Consider the following 13,970-nt stretch of genomic DNA (forward strand, 5'->3'; position numbering starts at 1 on the left):
TGCTCATTATGCCAGATGTTGGTTCGGTGGGTGGGGGGTGGTGTTCTGTCCCAGCCTACGTATGTCCTTGTTACTGCACAAAGACAATCCCTCTTTTAACAGTAGACTGGGACATAAATCCCTTTTATTTGAGTTACAGACCTGATAATTGTCCCAGAAAAACAAAAAAGCAACAGAACACTTTTCCAAGGGAGCAAAACAGAGCACGAGTCAAACAGGAAATAACTCAACAGGCAAAATAAACAGACCATGATCTCTTGACTCTGAAGTTCTTTGCAAACAGTTGCCTCCAGCAACCAGCCCTGCCCACACATTCCCTTTTTGTTACGCAGCCCCCAAGGTGTAGCTTCTCACTGTTTTCTCCTCTTCCCCTGGAGTTGCCCCATTGCCTCCCTCTGTCCAACTCGTGTGACCTACCTACATTTACGAGCGTCTCTGAAGTCTTCCAGCTGTGCTTCCTCTGAGTCTGACTCATCTTCCCAGCACAGCTGGCTCTCAGCTCGATCATGAGTGGAAGGACCAACCTCATCAGTCTGTAAGTCCTGCAGCTTATCAGAGCCTCCCTCCGACTCTGATGGCTCTTCAGGCCCTTCCTCCTCTGATTCCCCAGACTCAACTACCGGGATCACAGGCTGATACGGAACCACAACAGGTGGGGCTGGCTGGGAGGCGTCTATTTAGACCGCTGGGAGGCAGTTGCTCCCAGCACTAACTTTGTTTGCTGTAAGCTTGGAACTTGCCAGAGCATCTTATACAAGGGTGCGTCTTATACACGGAAAAATATGGTACATTTTATATTACAGAACAAGGATTCTGATGCAATATTTGAAAAGTAGATAGCATAGTTAAAGACAGCTAAGTGATATTCCATTTTACAGAATAGGAACACTGAGGGTGAAAGACACAAACAGTTAAGCACAGCAATTTCTTTACATGTAGTTTATAAAGTATTGGGAATATGCAATTTTGGCAGACTACTGCACATCACAGAGGCCTGCTAGTATATTCTAAACCATCCCTACATTAGAGGATATTGAAACAATTCCATAATAATAAATAATTAAACTAACAGAAAAATACAAAAAAATAAAAAGACCAATTCAGTAGTGGAGTCTGTGGCTCAGGTGTTTATAGGTTCTGCTGTTTGAGAAGATGAGTTATTACAAAAAGAAAGCATGAATGCCCTGGAATTTATGCTTTCTGCCGTGCCTGTCATGATCCCTCAGGTCTCTTAATCCCCGCTTTGTAAGATCATTTAAGTATTTGATGGCTTCTCCCTTTGTAAAAGAATCCTGGATATCAAGTAATTTTGTCTGAGGTCGAACCATCCCACAGTTAGGCATCCAGTCTGTGGATGGATTGCAGCTTGTTACAATCTCTCCGACATTAGAAGCACATTCGGAAACTGGTTTACTAGCACACCTTTCACACTTCAGCTGTGTTGAGATTGAAGTTGGCTTACTAAGAATGGCAGGATTGTGCCACACAATATATCTGTTTAAATGGGAGGGTTGCAAATCTTCATAGTAAATGGATTCTGCAGGTTTTAGAAGAGGCTCTGGTTCAGGTGGCACTGCAAGTTGCCTGCAGTACAATTGATCTGTTTTCCAGGTATCCGTAATTTTCCGAAATCTGTTTGAGAGCAGTTTCTTATCTTTGCTGTTTTCTTCCTGGCCAGCTGCTTCAGGCTGAATCCAATCGTAGAGCATATATTTGTCCCTTTGGCTTGCTTTGTTTTGTGTATCCTGTTGAAGGGGACTCAGGGATGCTTTCCCACTATTCTGCATTCCCTCTGAATGCCAGTTTATGCTGCAATGGTCTCTCAAGTGAAGTGGTAACTCGTAGTTCTCTGTAGCATGCTGATGTTGATGATGTGAGACCTTGCCTTGAAGGACACGGGCAATGCGTCCTTCCAAGGGCCTTACTTGAGACATTGCTGAATGAAGGGATTCTCTCTGAAGAGCAGATGGAATAGAACTGATTCCCAGGACTTATATGTACAATGCTGTACATCTAAATAAGATGTTCTAGAACCAAATAGACCTATATATTTATTTCATATGAGCATCCATCTCAGTCTAGTGATTCTTAGTGATTAGCAATACATAAAATATAAAGTAACACAATATAAAACAAATCAATAATACAATGCAACTGAGAGTTGTAATAAGTTATAGATCACTGAAATAAGGCTAAGCTAACATCCTGGCACCAGCGCTTGAGGGAAAAACCAGATCTTCAAGGACTTCTGAAGATTAATAGGGTCACAGTCATCCAAACTTGGGTGATGCTGTTCTACAGTGCAGATGCCGCAATAAAGAAGACCAGCCTCTTGAGTCCCCACTAGATGACAGTGTTTAACAGAAGGACCCAGAGCATGTTCATTTTGCCATGAACATGGCAAAACAGGTGATTTGGTAATGCAAGTGATTACTGGTGTCAGCCATGATATGCCCATGTAACATCTCTGCCTTGCCATCAAAGAAACTAGCCCCTATAGATTTCATCTTGAATTGCATGTGGAAATCTGTTGGGAGCTAATTTCTTTGATGGCAAAGTAGTGATATTATATGGGTATATCATGGTGTGCTTAAAGCAACAGACATTGTTTCATGGTGGACCAGTTGCCATTACTAAATGCTTTTCAAGACTAGCTCCATATTATAGAGCATATTGCAACCGTCCAACCAAGTAGCAACTAAACATGATTGATTAAAAGAAGGGCCTCCTGATTCAGGAAAAGAGCACAAAGGGCAGAAAAGATGGATTTATGCAAAGGCCCTCCTGCCATTCACATCAAGCACCGACTAAGCCCTCCTTGCAACAGAGCTTCAGAAACAAGCCCAAGTTCCCTCTGAAATCCAACCAGTCCATTAGGTGCTTGTGGTGGACTGTTCAAGTAAGTTCTTCCACTCTGCAGGAAGTTCCAAAGCTGCAGGAAGTTCCAAAGCTAACATGTGATTTTGCCATGACAAGAGACTAATGGTAATGTCTGCCATATCCAGATGCATGATACCATTTTCCATACTTACAAGATCCACATTTTTGCCCAGTTCTCCTGTTGCTCTGCCAATTAATTTGGCATTATAGTCATCCAGCTGCAGTGGGTTCATAGGCCCGCTACCTAGAAAGAAGGAACTAAAATATTATTTTATTATTTTTATTCTTTTTAAACAAGTATTATCTCGTTTGTCTACATTTTCTTTTTTTTATCCCCTGTAGTTTTTTTAGAAAGATATAGAGCACCACATGATTATCTGAAAGTGTTTGTGATTTACCTGCTAACTTGAATTATAATACTTTAGTTTGCTAAAAATGCATACCTGTGTAGTCTCGCTTGTAGGTAGATAGCCAAAGAGCCTTCTTTACGTTTTCTAGTATATTGGCAGCTCGGGGTGAAAGATCAGATTCTGGAAGCTGGAATGTTGATTTAGGAGTTTCATCTTGGTGACCAATTCCTTCAATGACCTGAGGTTTGGCATAAAAATATAAATAAAACATGTTGATAAATGACTTCACTTGAAGCCATATTGGGAATGCATACTGCTTCCTCATTGGTTTGGGAAATAGCAGTTTTTAAAATTAAAATTTTAAAATTAAATTTAGAACATTTAAAAATCTAACAGGAAACTGCATATATTTTCCATCTCCTATGTACCTCTTTTCCTTTTTATTCCAAAATAAGCTCAGTATAATTGAGATGTAATGTTTAATGAAAAATGTATTCATTTTTCCCCCCTGGCTGTTGTTCAGAATAAATAGGACTTTGAAGTGTTAACATTTTAGAAAATGTCAGTTCCATACATACAGAAACTGATTTGGATTGAGACTATAGACCTTACCAAAGGTTAAAATACCCTGGCTTTCCTTCTAGTTCCTGATCCAATTCAAATCAGGAAATGGAAAGGGAAAGGGGGAAAAAGGGAACCGTTCTAATAATGATATTGAAAGGTTCTGGAACAAAGGGAAATTGTTTAGTCTAACTGTTGCTTTCTTACTTTTTGTAATCAGCTTTTGCACCAGAGAAATTTTATGCAAGTGTGGGAAACATGTACATTGATGGGATATACGGAAGGAGGGAATAAGGAAGTGTACAGGAATGATTGATGTCTTTCTTATGATGTAATGGCTCTGTTGTCTGATTTTCATTGACCTGGGATAGGCAGATGATGATGATTGTTGTTGTTGTTATTTTGGTGTCTTTGGGTCAGTCCTGGTGACTGCATCAACAAGTCCATGCAATTTTCTTGGCAATATTTCAGGGGTGGTTTTCTATTAATCTCTTTCCAGATTGAGGAAGAGAAAAAGAGATTGCCCCAAATAACTCTGAGGACTTCTATGACTCCCAGAGATAGTAGCTTTTTGAGATTTCAGATTAGGCTTACTGGGAGAACCAGATACTGAACCTGAGATCTGAAACATGCATGCCATGTGTTCTGTCACCAAGTTAATGCTCTTTTTCAACTACTGGTAATAATTACTTACATGACTTGAACACGTCACAGCTTCTCTATGGATAGATTGATTGGCATCTGCCTTTTTATTGGGGTCAACTGCAATGTCAGATGAAAACATTGTATTATAGTATGAAATTCATTACATTTAGCTTAGAATCCCTATTAGTTCTGCCCAGATTAGCACAGAATTGACATTGCTTGTGATATTCTTCCATTACATTGCATGTAGTTTTTAAAAGTACCATGAAAATTAAAACAAAGGAAGTTTTATTTCTCTGGCTTTGCAGATAAAGTTCTAGATCTCTGATTCTGATTCTGTAGGACTATTAAAATAATTCGTTTTGCTGCAGACACAAGGAAGTGAAGATACTGGAGTTGTGTTTGCATGCTGACATTGAAATACTGTTATGAGTAGGAAAAGTAAGGGAATGACTACTATTAGGATATTTAATGAATGAAAAATAGTCTCTACCGCCATCCCTTTAAAAGGAAAAAGTCTATATAGCAATAGAGGCAGATTAGCTTTTGTATCTAGTCTCCTTTTGGGGGGGCAGGATAACTTTCTTTCAATAAAACAAGACATTTTGCTATAAACTAAATACAGGAAATGGTTCATGGTATTTTTTTCTGGTCCGTGAGCCTTGTACACAATTAGTTTTAGACTTTCCAGCATTATTACTAACAGTTAATTAACATGGACTGTAACAGTTACCAAACTAGTCTATAATCCAAATATTGATTTTTCTCTATAATACCCTTTTAAGCTACAATCAAAATATGGGAGGGGAGGACTATGCTACAGCAAAATCAATGAACACTAAGTGTATAGGTTATTCAAAAGCATTTTTCTAGGAAAAAAATCCCCAAAGGCTAACCTGTAAATAGTGTTTTCTCTAAGACATCATACACAGTCCTCCAAGCATTGTTTTAAGTGAAATGTTCACATTTCATGGATAGTAAAGATAACTGAAGTCAATGTGCCTTGAAGAATAATATATATTGTTGTTGTTTACTTAGGGCTGTGCAAAGCATTTAAAAGAGCCACTTCTCGAAGTACATGGCTTGAGCAAAGTATCCCTCCATAAAGTACCAAAGCAACGATGCTTTTGGGAACATTTGCATAGCTGCTTTGAAAAAAATTCCCCATTATCTATGCATATGCATGAATGGACCTTCTACTGGAATTTCCAGTGGAGCACTTTGCTTGTTCTCTACTGAATATTTAAATACTGAATATTTAAAACGCTATCCTAGAAAAAGAGAAGCATGCTTTACCTTGGATGTCAGTGCTGCAATGGACATAAGGATGAAAAGGACGAAATCGGCCCTCTATGAGTAGAGCCCCTGGTGTCTTATATTTTAGATACCTTGTGCACCTAAACAATAGAGCAGATTTTATAAATATTTGGCAAGAAAATAAAACACATAATGTTACATAACAGCATATCTTATTGGTTTCTGTAAGTCCTGTGTGGATTCTTCTCCTTCTCCTTCTCCTTCTCCTCCTCCTCCCCCCTTCTCCTTCCCCTTTCCCTTCCCTCCTCTTCCTCCTCCTCCTCCTTTGTCTTTGTCATCCTAAATCCATGTGATCAACCTGGTTATTGACTATGAGTAGCAAAGAATATGCACCTTTTTATAACATGTTTTTGCATCCTTCATAGGTCAATATATATACTTCCTATATGGAAGGCATTTGTACTGGTTTCTGCAAACCAGAAAAGTAATAGCTCATATCTGGGAATACTGAGAATGCTAAACTCCTTGTTATGGCCTCTCCCTTGTTTACTCATGGTACAGTAACCTCATTACTCATAGTACATAAACTAAGAATCAGGTGTGGACAAGCAGGAATTTTGATGTCTATTATGCTATGGATTATGAATCCAGTATTAAGTTCATATAGCAATAGCTGTATAAGTCTCCTCCTATTTTGTTTACATAGCTGTGCCTGCCCTATGCCTATATTTCATCATATTACTTATACTATTACTGAGAGTTGAAGTCCAACTATAAATACATTGCTTTTTATTTTTTAAAAAATCAGATCTGACACATTCTGTTCACACAGATTCAGTTTTTAAGCACTACCCACAGGTATTGTATGCTTTTAAAGCAGGGACGAGGAGCATGTCAATCTCCAGGTGTTGCTGATCTATCACAGGTTCACCACTGCACTGGCCATGATGAAGGTAGCTGTTGGAAGGTGGAGTTTGATGATTATAGATTCCTGTTGCTCATATGAAGGGATTGGTTTCCTGCACAGCTTATATTTAAAGTGGCTGTGAAGAGCTGAAACCAGTTCAGAAAGCCCAGATTACTGCTCCACCTACCAACACTCAGGTGGTACCAATGAATATAATTTAAGAGAATGATCTCTACATGGGCAGAAAGAAATAGAAGATATATGCTTACTTGTTTGAATTGGAATTTTCTGGTAACTCAGGTAGTCTGTAATTAGAATAAAAAAAGATTCTGCATTTATTTATTTATAAATCTAATTTATAAAGCTGCTCATACCACTGACACGATTCTAGGCACCATACCATAAAACAAACAATTTAATCTTAAGCTATGTTATTAAGTTAAGTTATATTAAAAATAATTAATATAAAAGATAAATAAGATCACAGGAGAATGCATCAAAATTTCACACACAATTTACTTCTTTTTTATTTGTACTCCACCTTTGTTATTTTAAAAATAGTTCAAATTGGCAAACATATCCAACATACTTCCGTCCTCCTATTTTCCCCATAACAACTCTGTGAGGTGAATGATTGGCCCAAAGTCATGTTACTTTGAAGACTTTTAATTTGAACAAATGAAAAGTTGTTTTGATGCTATCAGGTGGTTAAATTCTAGAAAACACTTTTAATCTTCCAGTCCTGAACAGTCAATTAAAGTTTAAAATAAACATACAGAATCTTTGTAATATATATTGGTGAAGAGGGCAAAGAGTGGGAACCAGGGCTTATTATTTTTCTCTTTAAATTTCCTCATTGTAGAAGTATGAAGCTGGTTGGGTGAGGGAGTTAAAACTCCTTAAAATCACCTGCAACCTGGCATGTAGGTTTGAAAGAAAGTGTAACAGAAGCCCAGAACAGGCAGACAAAAACCTCCCTCTTCCCAAGGTTGGCAGGACATGATGCTAGAGTTAAAGGTGCCTTGATAAGATAAGCAGCTGAGAAATTTGGTATAATGGTTAAGGTGTGCTGGCTTAGAAAGCAGGAGATTGTAGTTCTAGTCTCACTTTAAGCCTGAAAGCTAGTTGAGTGACTTTGATTCAGTCACTCTTTCATAATTCAAGTCACCTCACAGAGTTGTTCTGGAGAAAATAGGACAAATGAATATTAAGTATGTTCACCGTATTGATTTATTTATAAAGTAAGAAAGGTGGGATAAAATCTAATAAATAAAAATAAATAAATTATCCTCAATCGGGAATCGGAGGAAGGCTAAAGCAGATGATGCTGAAGAAGGAATATGTAAAAAGAGTCAATCAAAAACCGAATGGAGTTCAACAACCTTAATGGAACATTTTTGGTGTCCTCATCATAGCAGGGTGCATGAGTAAACTTGTAAGGTGGCTCATAGATTCTGTGAGATTCAGGTAGCATAGGCTCACTTCCTCTAGGTTCTTGATTTCCTCTTAAGATTGATTTGCATAGCTGAAATGTTTTCCTTAGCTCCTCATATCTGGAATGAGATCAAACATTATGAAAAAACAATTCCAGCTATAACATACAAAGCCTGGTTGATAGCTTATGGTGATCCAAAATTGCTGAATTACACTTCCCAATTTTTATCACTAACTAGCTGTACCCGGCCATGCGTTGCTGTGGCTCAGTCTGGTTAAATGGAAAAGAAAGAAAAGAGAAAGCGCACGTTTGTAATATGTTTAATTTCACAATGCTAGTGTGTGTTGCTTTTACGTCCAACAGATGGCGCTGTTTTTTTTAAAAAAAGCATGTTTTTACCTGTCACAGGTGTGACATCTATATAATAGTAGGTATATAAAAACATGCACATATTCAAATGCAATATTGTGTCAAAATTTCAAAGCAATCAGTGAAGAATTTTCGGAGATTTAAGATTTTGAACAAACAAACATTTACATTTTTATTTATATAGATTCTTGTAACAGATAGGATCTGAATGTTGTGTTCACACATATCAAGCTATGGCTTGCTTAATCAGGATTTATTGAGTAAACCACAATTGGCAGGGTTTATACAACATACAATTAGCCTGATACAACATACAAGTAGCCTGATACAACATACAAATAGCCTTCAGTTAACTTAACTCCACCGTAATTGACCTAAAAGGGTCAATGAGAATTTCCCATGGCCAACTTGCCACAGCCAACTCACCATGGCTAATTTGCCATGACCAACTTGTGCCGCCAACTCGCTGCAGGACAACTCGCTGCAGGACAAGAGTTATGCTAATATCAAAGAAATAGTGGAATAGAATCATTAAAGAGAGGATGCAAAATAAGGGGCAGAATGAAATGTGAATGGCAAAAATTAAAATAATTTACTATTATAAATAATTAAATAGAATTGTTAAATTGTCTCGCAGTGAGTTGTCCCACATCAAGTTGGCCACGGTGAGTTGTCCCGCAGTGGGCTGGCCGTGGTGAGTTATCTGTGGAAAGTTGTCCCATTCTGGACCTAGAAAGGCTTCAAGAAAGTGCACCCTGGAATCTCTTCCATTCCAATAATCCAGATGGAAAATTTATAGCAAATTATTGTAAATAATGAAATAGAATTGTTAAACTGTCTTGCAGTGAGTTGTCCCACACCAAGTTGACCAGAGTTAGTGGTCCCGCAGTGAGCTGACCGTGGTGAGTTATCTGTGACAATTTGTTGCACGGCCAACTCTCTATGGGACAATGCATCACGGCCAACTCACTACGGGAGAACGTGCCATGTGACAACTCACTGTGAGACAGTTTAATAATTCTATTTAATCATTTACAATAATTTTCACAAAGAAATACTACAATCCGTATAAAGCTAAATAGTTTTCCCCAATACAGGGAATTAAACAATACTTAGCCCAAAGAAGCAAGACTAAGCTCTGATTTTAGCAATTGTGCAGATGCATCCCATTATATAACAGTTATTTGAAAATCTGGATTGAAGCTATGGACGATAGAGATGAAAGCAGTTAAAAGGTGATTTTTTACCTTTCTGGGAATATAGGTGGGCCTGGAGGGATATGCAGTGGAGTAAAGTGATCAGTGGATTCCAAAGTTTTTGTTATTACAGCTGTTCCATCTTGTACATCATTGTAATAGGACAGTCTTGGGTGCACCTCCATTTTTATCTGCTATGGAGAGGACCTGAAAACAGATAATTTCAATAATCTGGTTCTGAAACCAACCAAACAAATACATTTCAATACATTTTCAGATTGTATTGGAACACTAAATATGTTTGAATGAATAAAATGGATAAGGACTTTTAGTATTTAACATAAATAAGAAGGGAGGGAAAATTTCTAAAATAAGAGGCACAGTGATTTTGCATTTTTAGTAGATCAAGGTTTCTAATTAAAACAAGAATTTGATTTGTCAGAAGTCACATAAATAATCAGAAAAAAATGAATGTGGTGTCATGATAGTTTCTTTTACTAGAGTGTTGGATTGAGTAAAATATGCATATCATGACTTTAAATATTTCTGTATATAGAGATGTAACATGAGGAATAAAAGGTATTTTGATTCCCCTTAGTTCATGACAGAAAGGCACAATCTATTAACACTTGCCAACTGTGCTTATTCAAATGATCAAATGTGCAGTTGTTAAATAATATATCTTGTAATTATAATCTTAGCCTTAGATGTTCTTCAAATGTATTAAACATCAATTCCCATGATAATCAGCTACCATAGAAAAGAGACATGCTCTCTATAAATTATGGGAGTAGTTTGAATACAGTGAGAAGGTGTTCAATTGAGGAAATGTCTTTGAACTCTAGGGACAGTTAAATCTATAGTCTTCAACTACGACTAAATTAAATTCTCTTTGGCTACATTGGTTGCTGGGAGGTATAATTCAGTTTATCATTCACTGTTCTCTTGCAGCCTCAAATCTACCTACCTTTCCATTTAAGTGTTGCACAGGATATTGAATTACTTCCTTAGCTAGACCCCCAAGTTTTTATCTGACATCACAATGACTTGGTCATCAGCTCCTTGTGAAATAGAGGAGACTATCCTCACTCTTGTTTCTATCTAGAGTAAAAAGAAATGACTGAATTTTCACAATGGTTTTTAATCAAATCAGTCTGAAGAGTGAAACATATTTGGGATACTATAGGGGGAAAAATATCAGTGACTGATTTACTCAGGCAGGATTGAAAGTTAAGCTGATTAAGAGACAGAGAAACCTTTTGCAGACAAACTATACTCTTGCTGGAAATGATAAAATAGAAGGGTGGTTATCGTTTGGTAAAACTAGATTTTGATTCCATTCCTACACAAGAGAAAATAATCTGCCTTATCAAGCATTTTAAATATCAATTTTAAGCTTCAGTGGACAGCTTCTACACTCTAGTGGCCGCAGGATAATTCTGAAAAGATCCAACTTTAGTTTTTGAGATTCACGCATAACTTTGAAATTATTCAATATTAGAAAAGGAATAAAGAAATACACTTCTTTTGTTAATACGTCTACTTTTTCATATTGACAAGAGCTGAAAGTGTGGCTTAGCTGTAGTTATAATGTCTTCGATGCCATAAAATGATGCCAATATGTTGATTGTTTATAGGTCAGCTAACTTGTCTGTTTGCTTAATTTCTGATAGGAGACTATGAATAAAACAATTTTCACCATTCAAGTCAGCATTGAGAATTCTGCAGCATATATGCTACATGTGATTCTAACATTCCCAGATTTTACCATTAAAATTCAGAATTAAAATGTTCACATTTCAGAGGCACAGTTTCAGACTATTTGAGGGGAAATTTGGGGTAAGCAGGTCTTAAGGGTAGAATGGGTTCCCAGAACTGCTCTTTTCCTAGTGTAGCCTCCAAAAGACAAAAGGGCCAACGTCTTTGGCCCTGCTCTCTCAGTGACATCATAGCATTAGGAGAAAGTACCTGTGCTTATTCAGAACGTTGGGATTGCATTGCTGCTCTGAACCCACACACATCAGCTGTCCATGCTTTAAATTAAAATATACCATGTCACCATAGCTAAAAGGGCTATCTGAAGGTTATTTATGGATGATTCTTTTCTATATAGGGAGGGGACAATATGGCATAGCCCATTATGCATTAAACCACAATGTTGATTGTTTGGTTTGGTTCTAAAGGCTGAACCCAGCTATTGTAGGCTGAAAATGATGGTTTATGAATTAATGCTATATTGGAACCATACTACTTATTTATTTGTTTACTTGTTTGTATCCCACCTTCATTTTTTTACAATAACTCAAGGCAGCGAACATATCTAATAAACTTTTCTTCTCTAATTTTCCACACAACAACCCTGTGAGTGAATTGAGCTGAGAAGGAGTAACTGGTCCAAAGTCAGTTGGCTTTCATGGCTAAGGCGGACTAAAACTCACAATCTCCTGTTTCCTAGCCTGGTATCTTAACCACTAGACCAGACATGTTAAACACAAGGCCCGGGGGCCGGATGCGGCCTGCGAAGTGGTTTCATGCAGCCCACGAAGCCATCCTGGAAACAATGAGGGAATGGCCCCCACTGCCTTGGCCCTGGCCCAGGCCGGTCAGGAGCCAATGTACAATTTTGTGGTGGCCATCTATGCTGAAACGCATTCAGTCTTAGCTCCACAAGGCCGTCTGGAAACAGCGAGGAACCAGCCCCTGCCACGTCGGCACCACTTCCTGGGTGCATGCTGGGGAGGTGTCACCCTTTGTGAGGAATGAAGAAATGTACCATTGCCTAGAAGTGGCCAGCAAATGGCCCTCGGCTACTTTACATATCCGGCTTGATGGGCTCCGGCGGAGGGGTTTCAGCAGGCAGTGAGGCTCCTCCAGTGGACCATGCCTTGGCACTTGCCCTGGTCCCACCCCCTTCTGCCAGAGACCCTCAGATCTGTCCCACTACTGCCCAGGCCCCCGTAGGCACCCTTGACGCGAATGATATAGAGCTGGCCATGCCCACCCAATAGGCCACACCCACTCCATCCACACTCACCCAGTAGGCCACACCCACCCTGGCCACCCCCCCGAGGGCAACTGCAATGCTGATGCAGCCTCAATGAAATTGAGTTTGACATCCTGCACTAGACCAAATTGGCTCTCTATTATACTATTATAATTACTATTACTATTATATTTTTATTGTGGTTTGTCAAGGCAGGGTTAAAATAAACATGACTGCAATGAGAAACATTCAGTCTTTAGCAGAGACTGGAAATCTGGACATATGAAGGCCAAATATGAAAGTACTGCATTGGAAAGCTGGATTGCGATCCTTAACAACTCTGTGCCTGAGGTGCTTATCTGTTCTATCTTTCATTTCAGAATTTTAGCATTAGAATCTGAAAAGGACACAAAATATTATCTTCTCCCATGCCTGGGCAGAAACACCTTTGAAAGTACTTCTCATTCCTTGCTTGAATGAGGAAGGATCTGCTTCCTTTCATCTGGGCAGAGACATCTTTTAACAGCAGAGATCCAGATGAATATATTCTTTAATCTTTCTTTTTTTCTTCTCCTTCTTGGGGGTGAAGCTTCTTCCATAATTCATATGTTTCCTTTATCCCCTCTTTGCTTCTCCAGATGCTTCTGGGTGAACAAAAGCTTGCCAAATGCTACCAGTCACTTGCAGCTTGTGGGTTAGTTGCTGCTGCTGCTTAACAACTGAATCTTGAAAACCGCACTGTCTGTACAACATAAGCAAAACTGGAAGTGAGAAGACAAATATGCTGCAGCAAAGTCTTGGCCTGCCACAAAAAGTTTCCCAAACTTTCAGTTCTCCCAAGGGGAGAACAAGTGGTAGAATTGTGCTAATCATAATATAATATTTTCATTATTTTTGCATTGAAAATTTTTGCATTGAGGTTGATATGAACAGGTTGTTTCTGGTAATATTTAATGTGTCTTCTCCAGTTGTATACTGTATCTGCTGTTCAAAACTAAGTTATTTGTGTGATCTCATCTCATCCTGTAAAGTATTTCATACTAAACTTCCTGCTTTGTCAACCTCAGGTAGCATTTCTGGGTTACTTATTCAAAATATATTAGGAGGAGGTCTATAGTGGCAAAAAACCCAGAAGCATTAGTTTATTAAATATTTGTTAGTCAGAAGATGTGCTGAAAAGACTCAAAATAACAGTTGCATCATCTCCTGCTCTTCAAAAATAATAAAAAAATTAGTAGCAATTCTTACCAGAGAGAGGGACTGCAATTTGTGGGAAAGACAGATGTAGCTGCTGCTGCTGCTTCTTCTTCTTCTTCTTCTTCTTCTTCTTCTTCTTCTTCTTCTTCTTCTTCTTCTTCTTCTTCTTCTTCTTCTTCTTCTTCTTCTT

General features: G+C 38.3%; 1 protein-coding gene across 1 annotated transcript; it reads right to left on the bottom strand.

Annotated features, from left to right (window-relative positions):
* Positions 1-1,160: 1,160 nt before the first annotated feature.
* On the bottom strand, positions 1,161-9,785 carry CUNH7orf31 (chromosome unknown C7orf31 homolog). The gene is made up of 7 exons (XM_029283078.1): positions 9,652-9,785; positions 7,983-8,153; positions 5,733-5,833; positions 4,486-4,553; positions 3,324-3,468; positions 3,033-3,124; positions 1,161-1,955 (listed from the first exon to the last, which is right to left on the bottom strand). The coding sequence occupies exons 1-7, from the start codon at positions 9,783-9,785 to the stop codon at positions 1,161-1,163; spliced, it is 1,506 nt and encodes a 501-aa protein (XP_029138911.1).
* Between the last annotated feature and the right edge of the window lie 4,185 nt (positions 9,786-13,970).

The sequence above is a fragment of the Protobothrops mucrosquamatus genome, unplaced genomic scaffold (genome assembly GCF_001527695.2).
Source record: "Protobothrops mucrosquamatus isolate PMUCROS unplaced genomic scaffold, P.Mucros_1.0 scaffold12, whole genome shotgun sequence".
NCBI lineage: Eukaryota > Metazoa > Chordata > Lepidosauria > Squamata > Viperidae > Protobothrops > Protobothrops mucrosquamatus.